This window comes from Ostreococcus tauri (genome assembly GCF_000214015.3).
Source record: "Ostreococcus tauri WGS project CAID00000000 data, contig chromosome 09, whole genome shotgun sequence".
In the NCBI taxonomy this organism is placed as follows: Eukaryota; Viridiplantae; Chlorophyta; class Mamiellophyceae; order Mamiellales; family Bathycoccaceae; genus Ostreococcus; species Ostreococcus tauri.
Window position 1 is genome coordinate 81,162 of NC_014434.2, and position 13,484 is coordinate 94,645.

The 13,484-nt window shown below is 59.4% G+C and overlaps 8 protein-coding genes across 8 annotated transcripts; 3 read left to right on the top strand and 5 right to left on the bottom strand.

The window, feature by feature from the left end:
• Nucleotides 1-21: 21 nt before the first annotated feature.
• On the bottom strand, nt 22-2,598 carry OT_ostta09g00590 (hypothetical protein; the record flags this gene model as incomplete). Its single annotated transcript, XM_022983277.1, has 1 exon — nt 22-2,598. One exon carries the CDS (start codon nt 2,596-2,598, stop codon nt 22-24), a length of 2,577 nt encoding a protein of 858 aa, XP_022839556.1.
• A 277-nt stretch (nt 2,599-2,875) lies between these two features.
• OT_ostta09g00600 (unnamed product) lies at nt 2,876-4,573 on the bottom strand (the record flags this gene model as incomplete). The annotated part of the gene is made up of 1 exon (XM_022983278.1): nt 2,876-4,573. The coding sequence occupies one exon, from the start codon at nt 4,571-4,573 to the stop codon at nt 2,876-2,878; it is 1,698 nt and encodes a 565-aa protein (XP_022839557.1).
• Nucleotides 4,574-4,737: 164 nt separating this feature from the next.
• Nucleotides 4,738-6,813, bottom strand: OT_ostta09g00610 (Leucine-rich repeat, ribonuclease inhibitor subtype; the record flags this gene model as incomplete). Its single annotated transcript, XM_003081002.2, has 1 exon — nt 4,738-6,813. One exon carries the CDS (start codon nt 6,811-6,813, stop codon nt 4,738-4,740), a length of 2,076 nt encoding a protein of 691 aa, XP_003081050.2.
• Nucleotides 6,814-6,926: 113 nt separating this feature from the next.
• Nucleotides 6,927-7,901, bottom strand: OT_ostta09g00620 (Oxoglutarate/iron-dependent dioxygenase; the record flags this gene model as incomplete). Its single annotated transcript, XM_003081004.2, has 1 exon — nt 6,927-7,901. One exon carries the CDS (start codon nt 7,899-7,901, stop codon nt 6,927-6,929), a length of 975 nt encoding a protein of 324 aa, XP_003081052.2.
• Nucleotides 7,902-8,354: 453 nt separating this feature from the next.
• Nucleotides 8,355-9,209, top strand: OT_ostta09g00630 (Histone-fold; the record flags this gene model as incomplete). Its single annotated transcript, XM_022983279.1, has 1 exon — nt 8,355-9,209. The coding sequence occupies one exon, from the start codon at nt 8,355-8,357 to the stop codon at nt 9,207-9,209; it is 855 nt and encodes a 284-aa protein (XP_022839558.1).
• A 202-nt stretch (nt 9,210-9,411) lies between these two features.
• OT_ostta09g00640 (Serine/threonine-protein kinase, active site) lies at nt 9,412-11,136 on the bottom strand (the record flags this gene model as incomplete). Its single annotated transcript, XM_022983280.1, has 1 exon — nt 9,412-11,136. One exon carries the CDS (start codon nt 11,134-11,136, stop codon nt 9,412-9,414), a length of 1,725 nt encoding a protein of 574 aa, XP_022839559.1.
• Nucleotides 11,137-11,465: 329 nt separating this feature from the next.
• OT_ostta09g00650 (Zinc finger, HIT-type) lies at nt 11,466-12,878 on the top strand (the record flags this gene model as incomplete). Its single annotated transcript, XM_003081008.2, has 1 exon — nt 11,466-12,878. One exon carries the CDS (start codon nt 11,466-11,468, stop codon nt 12,876-12,878), a length of 1,413 nt encoding a protein of 470 aa, XP_003081056.2.
• Nucleotides 12,879-12,956: 78 nt separating this feature from the next.
• Nucleotides 12,957-13,474, top strand: OT_ostta09g00655 (Zinc finger, HIT-type; the record flags this gene model as incomplete). The annotated part of the gene is made up of 2 exons (XM_022983281.1): nt 12,957-13,065; nt 13,164-13,474. 2 exons carry the CDS (start codon nt 12,957-12,959, stop codon nt 13,472-13,474), a joined length of 420 nt encoding a protein of 139 aa, XP_022839560.1.
• Nucleotides 13,475-13,484: the final 10 nt, after the last annotated feature.

Consider the following 13,484-nt stretch of genomic DNA (forward strand, 5'->3'; position numbering starts at 1 on the left):
TGTGACGACGAGAGCGCCCAGTCACGAGCCGACGACGGATCGAGCCGGCAAGACGCCACTCTTCTTTCTGCGCAGAAGCGCCAGCTCCTCGTGAAGCATGCCGAGTTCATACGTGTACGCATCCTTATGCGCGATGAACATCTTAAGCTCGCTCTGCAAGCCCTTGATTTGGCGAGCTTTCTCTTTGATTTGCGCGTGCGTTTCTTGCAGGTCCTCAAACGCTCGCGGACCAGGCTGCCTGGACAACACGACGCGAAGCTCGTCGAGAACCTTGCCTTTTTCCGCGATGAGTATCTCCTTTGAAGTGACTTCTTCCGTCTTAGCGATAAGCCTTCGCTGCAAGACCTGCACTTTTTGAATCAATTCATACGTTGTCGGGTCGCTTCCTTTAAGCTGTCGCCAACGATGGACGTTCATTGGACTCTCTAATTCCTCGCTTAGCGCTTTAACCTTCGTGCGCTCGTGGAGAAGCTCGCGATCAAGAGATTGAACCTCTTGTTTCAGCGTGTCTATGCTCGTCGCGGCGTCTCGTAGGGAGACGAGCTCGTGCGTGTGCGATGCAAGTCTCAGCTTGAGTGTTTTAATTTCGCGAATGCGTTCTCGATACTCGGCTTGACCTTGATTTAGAATTTTCTGCTGAACCTTGACTTTCTCGTACAATAGAGCACACTCTTGATTGCGTTGAACTAGCTGTGTATTGAGCACGTCTCGATCGCGCTTCATGACATCGAGCTGTTTTCGATGCGCATCTCGACTCTCTTGGAGCGATACAATTGAGGCTCGAAGCGTCTTGGACTCATCATTCGTGTGCTTGAGAGCGTCTTGCATTTCATCGACCTTCACATTCAATCTGTCATTTTGTTTCCGAAGTGCCTCGTGTTCTTTGTCGAGCTTGCGATGTTCAAAGCGTTCGCTCACAATGATGCCATCCTTCATGCGAGCTTCCTCTCGTAAACCTTCAAGAACAACATTCTTCGCCTTTAAATCGCGCTTAATCTCGACGATTTGAGATTGAGCGTCTACAAGACATTTTGATTGATAATTTCGTTCGGTACGAAGGACATCATACGCCTTCTCGGCGTGTTTGATTCTGTTCTCCGCGTCTTGCAACTGTTGTTGCAGGTCACAAAGTTGAGACTCTCTATCGTGAACCTCATTCTCCAGTACTTCCTGACGTCGCGTGCCCGCCGCTATTTCCGTCAAAGCCTGGTTGCGCTGCTGATCTAAGCGCTTGATGTCTTCTTCTTGCTTCGCTCGCTCAATCTTGTAGCTCTTTATTTCATTCGCAAGAGTTTGGCGCTGGGCCTCGTGTATGCGCAGCAAATCTTGCTGTCTACTCGTGGCATTTTGTGCTTGAGTTGTCATCTTGAGCAAGACATCGCGCTCTCTCATCAAATTATCCCTTCGTCTTTGTTCGTTTTCTAAGTCCCGCTTCTGATCTTCGAGACGTTGCTCGAGCAGCTGAACCTCGCGCTTGAGCACATCCCTCGCCTCGTCGGCGTTCAGTCGCGACTGCTCAGCCGTTCGAAGCTTGGACTCGAGCTGAATCGAGTGTTTTGATATTGTTTCTCGCTCTCGCTCGCGTTTTTTTACTTCGTCGTTCAAAGCCCGGATCTCGTGAGTTTTTGCTCGATTTGCGTCCTCAGCGTTCTTGTTGCTCACCCTCGCTTCGTCGAGCTCGCGACGAAGCTTGTCAAATTTGTTTGCAAAGACATTCAATTCTTTGTTGGCAGCCTCGGCCCGGCGCTCTTGAAGATGAGCATTTTTTTCTGCTTTGACGATAATCTCTTCAGTTTTTGCCATTCTTAGCTTGTTCTCTCTGATCTCCCCCTCTCGCTGTTCCGAGCGCTCTTCAATTTGATGAATCTCGCGTTCAAGACGCTCTTTTGCCCTCTTCTCTCTCTCGACCTCGATCGCGCTCGCGTGCGATGCATCTCTGGCATCTTGTAATTCAATGTCGAGCTCCAATTTCGCGCACTCGGCGTGTCTCGTCCTTTCGGACAGTTTATCGAGCTCCTCTCTCAGTTTGACCGTCTGCTCCAACAGCTCATCTCTCTCGGCTGTGAGACTCTCCTTGACACTCATGAGAGACGAGATCTCACGCGATTGTGCTTTTCGCGCGCTCGGTCGATATACGCTGACTTCTCCGACTAGATTGTTTCCGTTGATCGCGATTTCGTCCGTCGTGCCATCCTCGAACCTATCCTCACCGCGCGTTAAGCGCTCGATCTCAGTCTTAAGCTCGCTCACGGCTCGCTTGCTCTCCAATTCGCTCTCGTGTGATTCATCCACCATCGCCCACGCGCGCTCCAGCTCATTCTTGAGCGCATCAATTGTAGTACTGTCTTCTCGCGATAAATCGAGCGTCATCGTCATCTTTCTCGCATGTCCTCGACATTCATCTGCGAGCGCAGCGCACTTGGCCAATAGCGCGCGCTCGCGAGCTCTTGCATCAGCGAGGGCACAACGAACGCGTTCCCACTCCTCGCGCGCCTCAGTCACTCTCGGGTCGTCTACGAATACATGCTTAAGCACCTGCGCGCGCGCTAACGCGTCGACGTCAGTTCGGTCGCACAAGTCTGGGACGCGCAGAGTCATACGCTGGGCAGTCCATATATAGCGCGAGCGCGGCCGAGTGCGAGCGCTCAAAGTTCACGCGCCCGTTCGAGTGCTCCCTCGTCGATCGCATCAGTAGAACCGTTGTGGTCGATGTATTCCTCATCGCACGCCTCCGTTTCACCCTCGCCAAGCTCGCGCTTCATTGTGAGGAGGACTCCGCTTTGTCTGACGGTGAAATTATATTACAGGAAGTTTCACATATCACTCGGGACTTGTGGTGTGGTGTTGAGCGAAGCAGGTATTTGACTCTTATTCTTCAGCACGCTTTCGTTGTTTTCAACGCTTCTTCACCATATTCGTACGAGATGGCTCCGTACTTACACGCTGTGGGTAAGAGCTCTGCCTCGTGACGGCGTCGATGCACGACATAGGCCGCGTATGCGCCAAACGTCGAAGCGACGGCGAAGTACACCATTCCGGTGTGAGGTTGACGGGCGAAACCGAGAGCTGGATTCTCTGCTTCAGTATTTTCATTGGCAGCGTTATCGGCCTTGTCTGCTTCGGTATCGGCGTCCACCGGCGGTTCGGTCGTTTCAGCGTCATCCGGAGCAGCCTCAGGTGCTTCTTCAATTTCTTCAGGAGCATCACCGTCCGCAGATCCGTCATCAGGTTCTTCCGGAGGTACGTAGTCGTCAGACTTGCCATCCTTGGTGTCCTCAGGTTTTTCAGCGTCGGCGTTCTCAGGATTTTCGGCGGCGGCGTAGGCATCGTCATTCTCAGCCTTTTTAGCAGCGGCGGCCGTAGAGTTATCAGCGTTTTTGGCGGCGGCGGCGCCTTCAGCACCGCCGAGAGTGCCTCTGGCTCTGGTCTTCTGCGTACGCGCAGAAGCAGACGTGTCTGGAGTCACTGGCGCAGAAGCAGACGTGTCTGGAGTCACTGGCGCAGAGTCAGACGTGTCTGGAGTCACAGGCGCAGAGTCAGACGTGTCTGGAGTCACAGGCGCAGAATCAGACGTGTCTGGAGTCACAGGCGCAGAATCAGACGTGTCTGGAGTCACAGGCGCAGAATCAGACGTGTCTGGAGTCACAGGCGCAGAATCAGACGTGTCTGGAGTCACAGGCGCAGAATCAGACGTGTCTGGAGTCACAGGCGCAGAATCAGACGTGTCTGGAGTCACAGGCGCAGAGTCAGACGTGTCGTCCGTCGGTGGAGGACTGGATCCGCCGTCATCTTCCTTGTCGTCGTCATTTTGCGTGTCGATGTCGTCTTCCTTGTCGTCGAAACCGTCGACCTCGGCATCTTGCTCCGGAATATCGTCGCCGGCTGGAACTTCCGAGTTCTGCTTTTCGAGCGCCTCTTTCTCGTCCTCTTCGTCTTTGAGCGCCTCGTCATCCTGCCTCGATCTCGGGTCACTTTCGTCGTCGTCGCCGACTTGTTCCTCGTCGACCTCTTCTTCCTCGACTTTGTCCGTGGGATAGCCGTCACCGCCTTTCATAGAGCCCTTCTCCTCGCCGCGCTTCTCCTCGCGTTGAATCAAAAGTCCCTTAAACTTGTCTTTTCGCCCCTCGAACCACGTCACGCACGCCGCGAGATCCTTACACGTCGCCTCTGGAAGTCCTTCCGTCATTTTCAAAAACTTATCCGCGTCCTTCTTATCCTGGGGATCCTTCATCTCCTTCTCCGCCTCCTCGACGCACTTCTTGTTCGCCGCGCGATCGCTCCCGCGCAACGCGTTCGCCAGCGCCTCGCGCAACTCCGCGCTCGGTTCTTCCCCGCGCAGGAGCGCGCCCTCGAATTCGTCGAACGCTTTCATCGCGATCGCGCCCGCGACCGAGGCCCTGGCGCCGCCGAGATCGCTCTGACCCAGGACGCTCCCGACGAGGTGCGCGCGGAGGCACGTCTTCGCGTGCGGTGGGGCCCCGCCGGCGCGCGCCGAGGACGCGCCGAGGACGGCGGCGACGCCGAGGCACACGGCGCGCGTCGCGCGCGAGCGCTCGCGGCGTCGCGCGCGCATGCTCGGTGAAACGACGCGACGGGCGGCGCGATGTGCGGTCGATGGCGAGGTGTAACACCCAAGGGGCGGGCGATTGGGTGTTGGCGCGGCGGCGGGCGACGGCGGCGGCGAGGGGACGGTGAACGACGGTGCAGGTGGATGAAGAGGGTGATATGGAGTGACAATCAGTCAAAGAGAAAGATTGGACCGACGTTGGGGGGGGTGGGGGGGGGAGGGAGGGACGAGCGGTCGACGCGCGGGTTGGAACGGAGACGCACGGCGATTCGTCGGCGGTTGACGAGGGCGGCGAAGAGGGCGGCGACGGCGGCGGATGAGACGGCGCAATCGGTGAGGTCGAGCTCGATGAGAGCTTGGAGTGAGTGAATTGCGTCGATGATGGCATCCACGCCGTCGTCGCCCAAGTGGTTTCCGCGCACGGAGAGGGTGTTGAGCGCGAAGCGGCTTGCGGTTGGGTTTTCCGTCGCGAACGTCGACGGCTCGGTCCAAGCGTCGGTGAGGTCGAAAGCGCCGCGCCAGGTGATGATGTTCATGGCGAGATCGAGAGATTTGAGCGTGTTCGCGAGGTTGGAGTCCCTCAGGATGCAAGCGAGGGGAGACATGGCGTCGTCAGAGACGCCGTTCGATCCAAGACGGAGCGTCTCAAGCACTTCGAGCGCGTCCAGGCGCAACCAAGCGAGGCCTCGATCGCCGATGTTGCATCCACGTACGTCTAGTACCTTGAGCGAGGGCGCGAGATGGCTCAAATAATCGCCCAATTCCGCCGCTCCGGACTCACCGAAGTCATTTCCGCTCAGATCAAGCTCTTGAAGCTCTCTGTGATTGCAAAACGTTCTTGCGAGCTCCGCCACGCCGAGCGCGGAAATCCCGGCGTGCGTCAGGTGAATCTCGCGCATTCCCACGAGGATCGCACACAGCGATTTCAACCCTTCGTCAGCAATATCACAGTGCGATATATCCAAGATCTCGACGTTTCGCGAAGACTCAACTGTTGGAAACCACGTCGATCGCAAGACGCTTGCGGCTACGGCGTCAAACTTCTCGCATCGACTAAACTTTATTCGCCTCAAGCGTTTGATCCATGTCGTTTCGTCCCCGGCGATGGCATTCAAAACATCGCCGTCGATCTCTTCGCCCATGATTTCGAGCTCTCTCAACGTTGTGAGAGCGCTCAGAAACCGGCCGAACCGGCGCCAACACCCGACGTCGAGCCAACACTCACGCAGGCGCACTCTCTCGAGATTGATTTTCGACCCAAATGCGTCAATCAAGGCGTCCAAAGTTCTCTTGCACATCTTGAACGGTCCTTTAAAATTTATTTCCAGGGTTTTGATGTCTTCACCTCGCTCACGAAGCGTCTTCGCTAGATCGCTCACGAAACTCTCCGTCAACGCATCGCACGGCGTCACCTTGAGCGTCTCCGAGTCCTCATCCATCCACTCGCGCCTAGTCGTGCTCGATTCAAACGTGATCGCATCATCGTCGTTCCTCTTCCCACCGTCTTTCGCGCGCCTCGTCAAGACGAACACGCACGGACGATCCTCCAGAGCCTCAGCTCGAGCCACGTCGTCGAACGTGGCCGGGTTCTGCGCCCGCACCGTCCATCGAAGATCGATGATGGCTTCCCACAGTGCCCGATCGACGTGCGGCCATCTGGAGACGTACGCCAAAACGAACGCGCTCTCACCCTCGACGCTTAACGTCGATTCGACGAGCTCCAAGACCCCTCTGGCGCTCAAAGCGCTGTACACGACGTCGCTCGCCAAGACGAGCGGAAATCGTTCGCCGCGTAACACCTCTCGAACGCTCGCGCCGCCATCGCCCCACGTTAAAACTTTAGACGTTACTTCTCCTAAACTGTTCAACACTTCTCTATCCACCATCGATCGATTTCTCGCGATCGATGACTCCAAATCAGCCGCGACGCCGACGTTTCCATCCGTCGTGACCACGCGCCGAGCCAAGCCCATCCTCCACAGCACCAATCCCGGCCCACCCAACCCAGCGCCGACCTCCAGCACCTCGACACCGATCGCACGAACACGATCGCCGCTCGAGCTCGATAGAAACGCGCACAGCGACGGGGAGGCGCGCCATTCCACGCGTCCGGTCTCGTCGTTGTCGAAAGTACTCGATTCTTCCGGAAAGGATTTCGGTCGACGTAAAGCGACGACGACGCCGTTGAAGTCGCGGACGTCCACGGTGAAATCGTCGTCGACGTCGGGAATGGCCACGGATGTCATCGTAAGCGTGCGGACGACATCGCGTCACGGCTAATTGTGAGGCTGCGGACGCCGCAGAGAAATACAAAATTACAACTGACGGCGCCGTGGTCGATGAAACACGGTCCTTTCGCTCACTCGAAGCAAAATGGAAGGATTATGACGGATGATCCGTCTCGTGGGGGGAATTTGAGCTCGAGTAACGCCGACGCGATGTCGAGCATGATTGCGTCGCGAATGTCCGTCTCTGACGGAAGCTCCGGTAACGGAATCGGCGTCAGGGTATCGCACGTCCACGTCAGATCGTCCACATCGCCGCTCGGGGTGATTGTAATTCGAGCGCACACCATGCCGCTCGCGCGCGGGAGCTCTACTAAGCGAGCGTAGAGCTCGGCGAGCGCCGTCTCGAGCGTCTCCGCCGCGTCCTCCTCCGACAAAGCGCCCGAGAACGACGGCTCGGGGTCTTTGAACCATCCGTGTAACACCAATCGCCCATCTCGAATGTCTTGCGTGCCAAAAACCTCAGTAACGCCGTGCGGGAGTCTCGGATCAAAAACCACGAGCTGGTTAAAGCGCGGCGAAATCGTCTCCATGATTTGCGCCCGCTCCACCACCTCGCTCGAGTCGAAATTCCGCCAATAATTCAACCGCTCGGGGCGCATGATCTGCGTCTCTCCGCCCGAAAACGTAAACCCTCCGTCGGCGCCGCTCTCCCTGGTCAGACTCAACACGAACGCGAACGGTCCGTGCGGCACGTCCGCGTGCAACTCCTGCCGCATCCCGTGGACGTAACACGACATCCACATCGGCGTCATCGACGCGCATCCCAACCTCTCCCTCGCGTACGTCATCAGCGTCTCCTCCAACGCCCCGTGTAACTCTTCGCCGAAGAAATCCTCCGCGGGCGTTCGCAACAGCGTGTACTGCTTCGGGACGTGCCAGAGGTCCCAACAGAATCGCTCCCCGCGCGCCCGCGTCGCGTCCTCGAACACGTCATCGTATCTCCCTCGCACCGCGCGCGCCAACGCGCCGGGTAAGAAATCACGCTCGACGACCCAGTGCGTCGCCCGCGCCGCGATCTCCACGCTCGGCGCGTCGTCGTCGTCCATCCCATCGCTCGAGCCGCCATCGAGCGCCACATCGCTCGCATCGCCCCCGACGCCCACGACCGCGCGCCCTCGACGCCCACGAGCGCCCACGCGCGGTCGCGCGGACGTCACCGCGATCGTGCACGACCGCGCGCGCGCGCGGGCGATCGCGGGCGCGCGCATGCGCGCGCGCGGCGACGCGCGGGGACGCGCACGCGTATTCTGTGGTCTCTTTCGCCGTCACGCACGGTTTTGCCACGTCCCGGCGCGCGTGTGTGTCTTGTCCACGCACACAGCGGTATTGGAGTCACAATGCGATGGTACGACGCGTACTGTGAGTGCGTGTCACGGTATATACGTGATCGCACACGCCTCGCGCGCGGACCCAGGGCGATCGCGCGAATTCGCGGTGAGATCGACGACGCGCGACGGCGCGCGCGCGCGCGTGGGGTGGAAAACGCGCGCGCGCGAGCGATGCCGCCCAAACCGAACGCCCTGGCGTCGCGGATCAAGCGGTTGATGCAAAAAGACGATGAGGTGGGGAAGATCGCGGGCGCGGCGCCGATCGTCCTGGCCAAGGCGCTCGAACTCTTCGTGAAGCAGTTGACGACGACGACGGCGGACGTGGCGGCTTTACACGGGGCGAAGATCGTCAACGCGAGTCATCTGAAGGGAGCGGTGGAGACGGTGCCGCAGCAGTTTGATTTCTTGAGTGATTTGGTGGAGGACGCGGCGGATCTGCCGCCGCCGCCGGATCTGAATGAGTTGGAGCGCGAGTTGAAGGAGAAGGCGGAGGCGCCGGCGGGGGGGAAGAGGGGTGGGAAGAGAGCGAGGAGTGGGAAGAATGCGAACACGAGCGGAGATCTCGGAGATCTCGGGGATCTGGGCGGAACGACGACCGAGGCGAGATCGCGGGCGAAGCCGAAGCCAAAGGCGCCGCGTCGACGCGCGAAGAAAAAGGTTGAAGATGATTTTATCGATGACGAGGAGGAGGAGGATTTCGGAGGAGATGCGAGCGAGACGGAGGACGAGTTCGATCCGGATGAGGTGGTGGAACCGCGAGCGCGATCGACGAGATCGAGAAGAGGCGTCGCTCGGAAGACGTATCGGGACGATTTGGACGAGGATTTTGAGGACGACGACGTAGATGCGGCGCCCTCGAAGCGTCGCGCGAAGAGGGAAGAAGACATCGCGGTCGAAGAAGTGAAGGAAGAAGTCGAGGCAGCGAATGGTGGGGATTTGGGTGGATTCAGCTCGCTCGCAGACGACATGTTTGCCGCGGGTTCGCTCACTGCAGACGTGGGTGCGGACGAAGATGATTACGATTGAGCTCTGCGATCGCGATCGATCCTCACCTAGCGGGAAGTAATGAGAGACGATGCATTTTTAGCAGGAATGCGCGCGCTGTGTTATATTACATCGTTAAACACCGTTCATCATCATCTCGCGTAAATACGAGCGCTCTTGTCGATCGGTGATCCTTGCACATCGTAAGTTGATTTCTCCTTTTGTGTACCAGTAGCTTTGCCATTCATTTTTTCACGCCCAGCACTCTTCCATCGCCGTTACGCATGATTCGCCAATCGATTTTGAGATCGAGCGAGAAAAAGGCGTGATTGACGGCGCTCTTGGACGTGATTCGTCTCTTTGGATCGAAATCCAAGAGCTTGCCGACCAAGTCAGCGAACAGACTCAACACCTCGCCCGAGAGGTGCTTCTCGAGGAGCTGTCGCACGACACCGGTGTTACCCAGCGCCGCGTATGACTCGGCGTCCGTTTTCTCGTTAGGCCAATTAAGGGCGCCGTTTCGGTTGAACAAATCTCTTAATTTGTCCTTGGGGACTCGCTTCACCACGGCGTTTGGAATGGTCCTCGAGAGCGCGTGCTGCATCATTGCCAAGTGCTCGAGATTATCGTGGGTCTGGAATAACGCCTCACCCGTGAGAAGCTCGATCATCATGCACCCTATGGACCACATATCGCACGGATACGACCATCCGAGTCCGAGAATGATCTCGGGCGCACGATAGTGTCGAGTGGAGACGACGGCGCTGTGGTGGCGATCGATGAACGTCGTGCTCCCAAAATCGATGAGTCGGATGGTGTGATCGACCGGAACGCGATGCGTCGCGTTCTCGCGGTACGAATTCGACATGAGCAAGACGTTTTCCGGTTTCAGATCGGTGTGAACCAGACCGAGCGAGTGCACGTATCGCACCGCCACGAGGAGCTGCTCGCAAAAGGTTTGCACCGTGGACGGATGGAACGGCTTGTACCGATTCGTTCGCAAAAAGTCGTACAGACTCGGTCCACACTTATCGAACACCATGCACACGTGACCTTGATAGTCGAATGCTCGTCGAAGCGATATGCAGTTGTACCGTTCGCCACGGGTGTGATTGAAGTCCCCCTCGGCGAGCGTCTTGAGCACCTCAATCTCCACCATCGCCGCGTCCCGATACTTTTGCACGTTTCGAATCACCTTGACCGCGCATCGCGTCTCCGTCACGGTGTCCCAGCACTCCACAACCCTCCCAAAAGTCCCCTCGCCCAGCGACCCGACGATCCTGTACTCGTTCGTGAGACAATCCCCGAGGTTAAATCTCAGGTGCCCATCGGCGTTCGCCGTGATCTTCGCCCTCGCCCGTCTCGTCTTCGCCTGCGTCTCTCGCTCGCTCTCGATGCAAAACCGAGTGAGCTTCCTCTCCCTCAAGCGATCAATCTCACCCATCGTCACCGGCGGCGTATCGCCGTACGTCGTCGTCGTCATCGCGTCCGACCCATTCGTCGTCGGAGACGCGCCGCTCGCCGCGCGCCTTATCTCCGCCCTCCGTACGTCCTCGAACAACACCTGCACCACCGAATCGCTCGCCGACTCCCCGCTCCCATCGCTCGACGTCGATCCAGCATTCCGTCTCCCTCCTCCCGATCGTCCACTCGACGAACGCGCGCTCTTACTCGTCGACGACGCCTTCGTCGCCTCCGCCGCGTCGTCTCCGCGGCTCGCGCGCGCCGACGCAATCTTCCGTCGCTTCGCCCGACCCACATCGACCCCACCCCCAGCGCTCGCATCGATCGACGCGATCGACGTCAACGTCCGTCGCGCGCGCGTCATCACGCCCGCGTCCGCGCGCCCGGAGCTCGGCGTCGTCGTCCCACCCCCCCCTCGCGCGCGCGACCGCGGAATCCTCCGGCGCGCCCCTCGCCCGTGCGCGTCGCCCGCGTCGCCCGCGTCGCCCGCGTCCGGGGTCGACATCGTCGCCCGCGCGCCCGTCGCCGCGCGAAGCCCGTCGCCGAAGCCGCGCGTCGCGTCGACGCGTGCCGCCGCGCGTCGCGTCGACACCGCGCGTCGTCGGTTTTCGCCTCGTATTCAGTCCGTGTGTACGCTATGCGATCCCATTCGGTGTGCGTGATAATATATGACGTCATAATGTATATCGCGCACGTCGCGCGTGCGATGATGGATGAAAGACACCGTGCGTATGGGTATTTTGGAGAAAGTGGTATATCGGTCTGTGATGCTCCGTGTACGAGGCGAGGGACGAAGACGAAGCGTCGGGCGCCCGAGAGCGCGACGCCCGAACGATGGGTCGCGACGCGCTCTCGCGCCGGTGGACCACGGCGGCGCGGACGACGGCGCTGGGGATGATTGGATTAATTACCCTCGATCGGGCGCGCGCGGACGCGGACGCGTTGGACGCGCGCGCGAGGGCGCGGATGACGATTGGATTCTTCGACGACGCGCGCGCGTCCGAGGGCGCGATGCGATTCACGCACGACGCGGATGTCGAGCGGGATTCCGAGGACGGGGTGTCGAGCGAGGGGACGGGGAATCCGGGGATGATTTACGCGCGCGCGTTCGACGAGAGCGGGGGGTCGGGTTTTCGTCTGGGGGCGGAGGACGCGGTGGTGACGCGGATGCTGGCGCCGCCCGCCGCGGCGCGGTATTGGTCGTGGTCCGTCTATTGCTCCATGCGAGGGAGTCGCGTGGTGTCCGCGATCGCGGGATGGCCGATAAACTCCGCGAACGTGGTCGCGGATGAGGATGGATGGATCGTTCTCGTGGCGACGAGATCGATGGAGGCGTTCGAGGCGGTGCGCGAGGCGTACGCGGAATCCGGTTTCGCTCCGGAAGCGGTAAATCTGAGCCCGCTGTTCGGTGAAGTGCGATACGGCTCGATGTTCGGCGAGGCAGATTTGCTCTCTGTTTCATTTCGCGTCGCGTATTGGCCGAGTGCGAACAGCTCGATCGTGGGTGCGGAGGACGCGCTCGGGGAGTGGGCGACGCGCGAGTGGCCAGTGACTTTCGCTCGAAGACGGCGAGCGGCGAGATCCGCGAGGATTCCGGTCACACAAATCGAATCGCCACCGCCCGCGGTCGCACCGCCCGATATTGAAGTCGCATCGTCGGCGTACGCGACGGTGCCACACCCCGAGATTCTCGTCGGGGGCGGTTTCTCTCGAAGCGTCGGGCGCACCATTTTAGTGCCAGTCATCGCGTCGCCAACGCGGTGCATGTACGACCCGTTCTACAGTCCTTGGTCTGCATACGGAGTGCGAACAAGATCGGCGTGCTTCGGTTCGACTTCTGATGCGCTCTATTCCGTCTCTGACAACTTCATACGTCGCCGAGAGCTCACCGCTGAATGGCTCGTGGTCGTCGCCGGCGTTGACATTGTATCGACGCGCCGAGCAACCTTCTCCAACATCGCCCTCTACGCCACCGGCGGCGCCATCTCCAGCGCATTCAGCGCCCGCGACGTACGCATTCTCGCCGCGATCGACGACCGTTCCTTCGTTCTTCGAGCGTCGACGTTCGCCGTCGCTTTCGGCTCCTCTCGCTCGGCGTGCCGAAGAGTTTCCGTCCCGTGCGTCGTCGCCAGACCATGTCCACCCACGGCCTCCCTCTTCATCATCGCCAGGGATTACTTGGACCCTGCCACTGCCACGGCGCCTGAATCCCGTCCCGATATCGAGGTTCGCGTCTACGCGTTGTGAGTCTGCGCGTCGATACCGCTTCATGTCCAGCGAAACTCCAGTCGCGTCCCCGTCGTCCATCTCGCCGCACTCTCGCACATGCCCGCGACCGCGACGTGCGTCTCGTGCGAGACCGATCGATCGAATTATAAGTGTCCGACGTGCCGCGCGCCGTATTGCTCGGTGAAGTGCTTCAAAACGCACAGAGGTACGCGTCGAGTGACTTTGACAGGATTTCGCATTTTGGAATTCACTCGGAGAGTCTCGTTTAAACCAACCGCGCTGACAGTTTTTACGCGCTCACAGAGACGCCGTGCGCAAAACCTTCCGTCGCCGAACCCGCGGTGGAGAAGCCGGCGGCGGAGATCGAGAGAAACGCTCCGGTGAGACGATTTGAGGAAGATTCGGAGGACGAGCTCGGGTCGCGACTTCGACGCGACGCGTTGGAGCGAATCGCGACGAGTGAGCGCGTTCGGGAGCTGCTGAGAGATAGTCGGATACGCGCGGTGGTGCGAGCGATCGACGACGCGCAAGACGGCTCGCGGGCGTTGGAGTTGGCGAGGGAGGATCCGGAGTTTCGCGCGTTTACAGAGACGCTCCTGGACCAGTTGAACTAGTTTGATTACG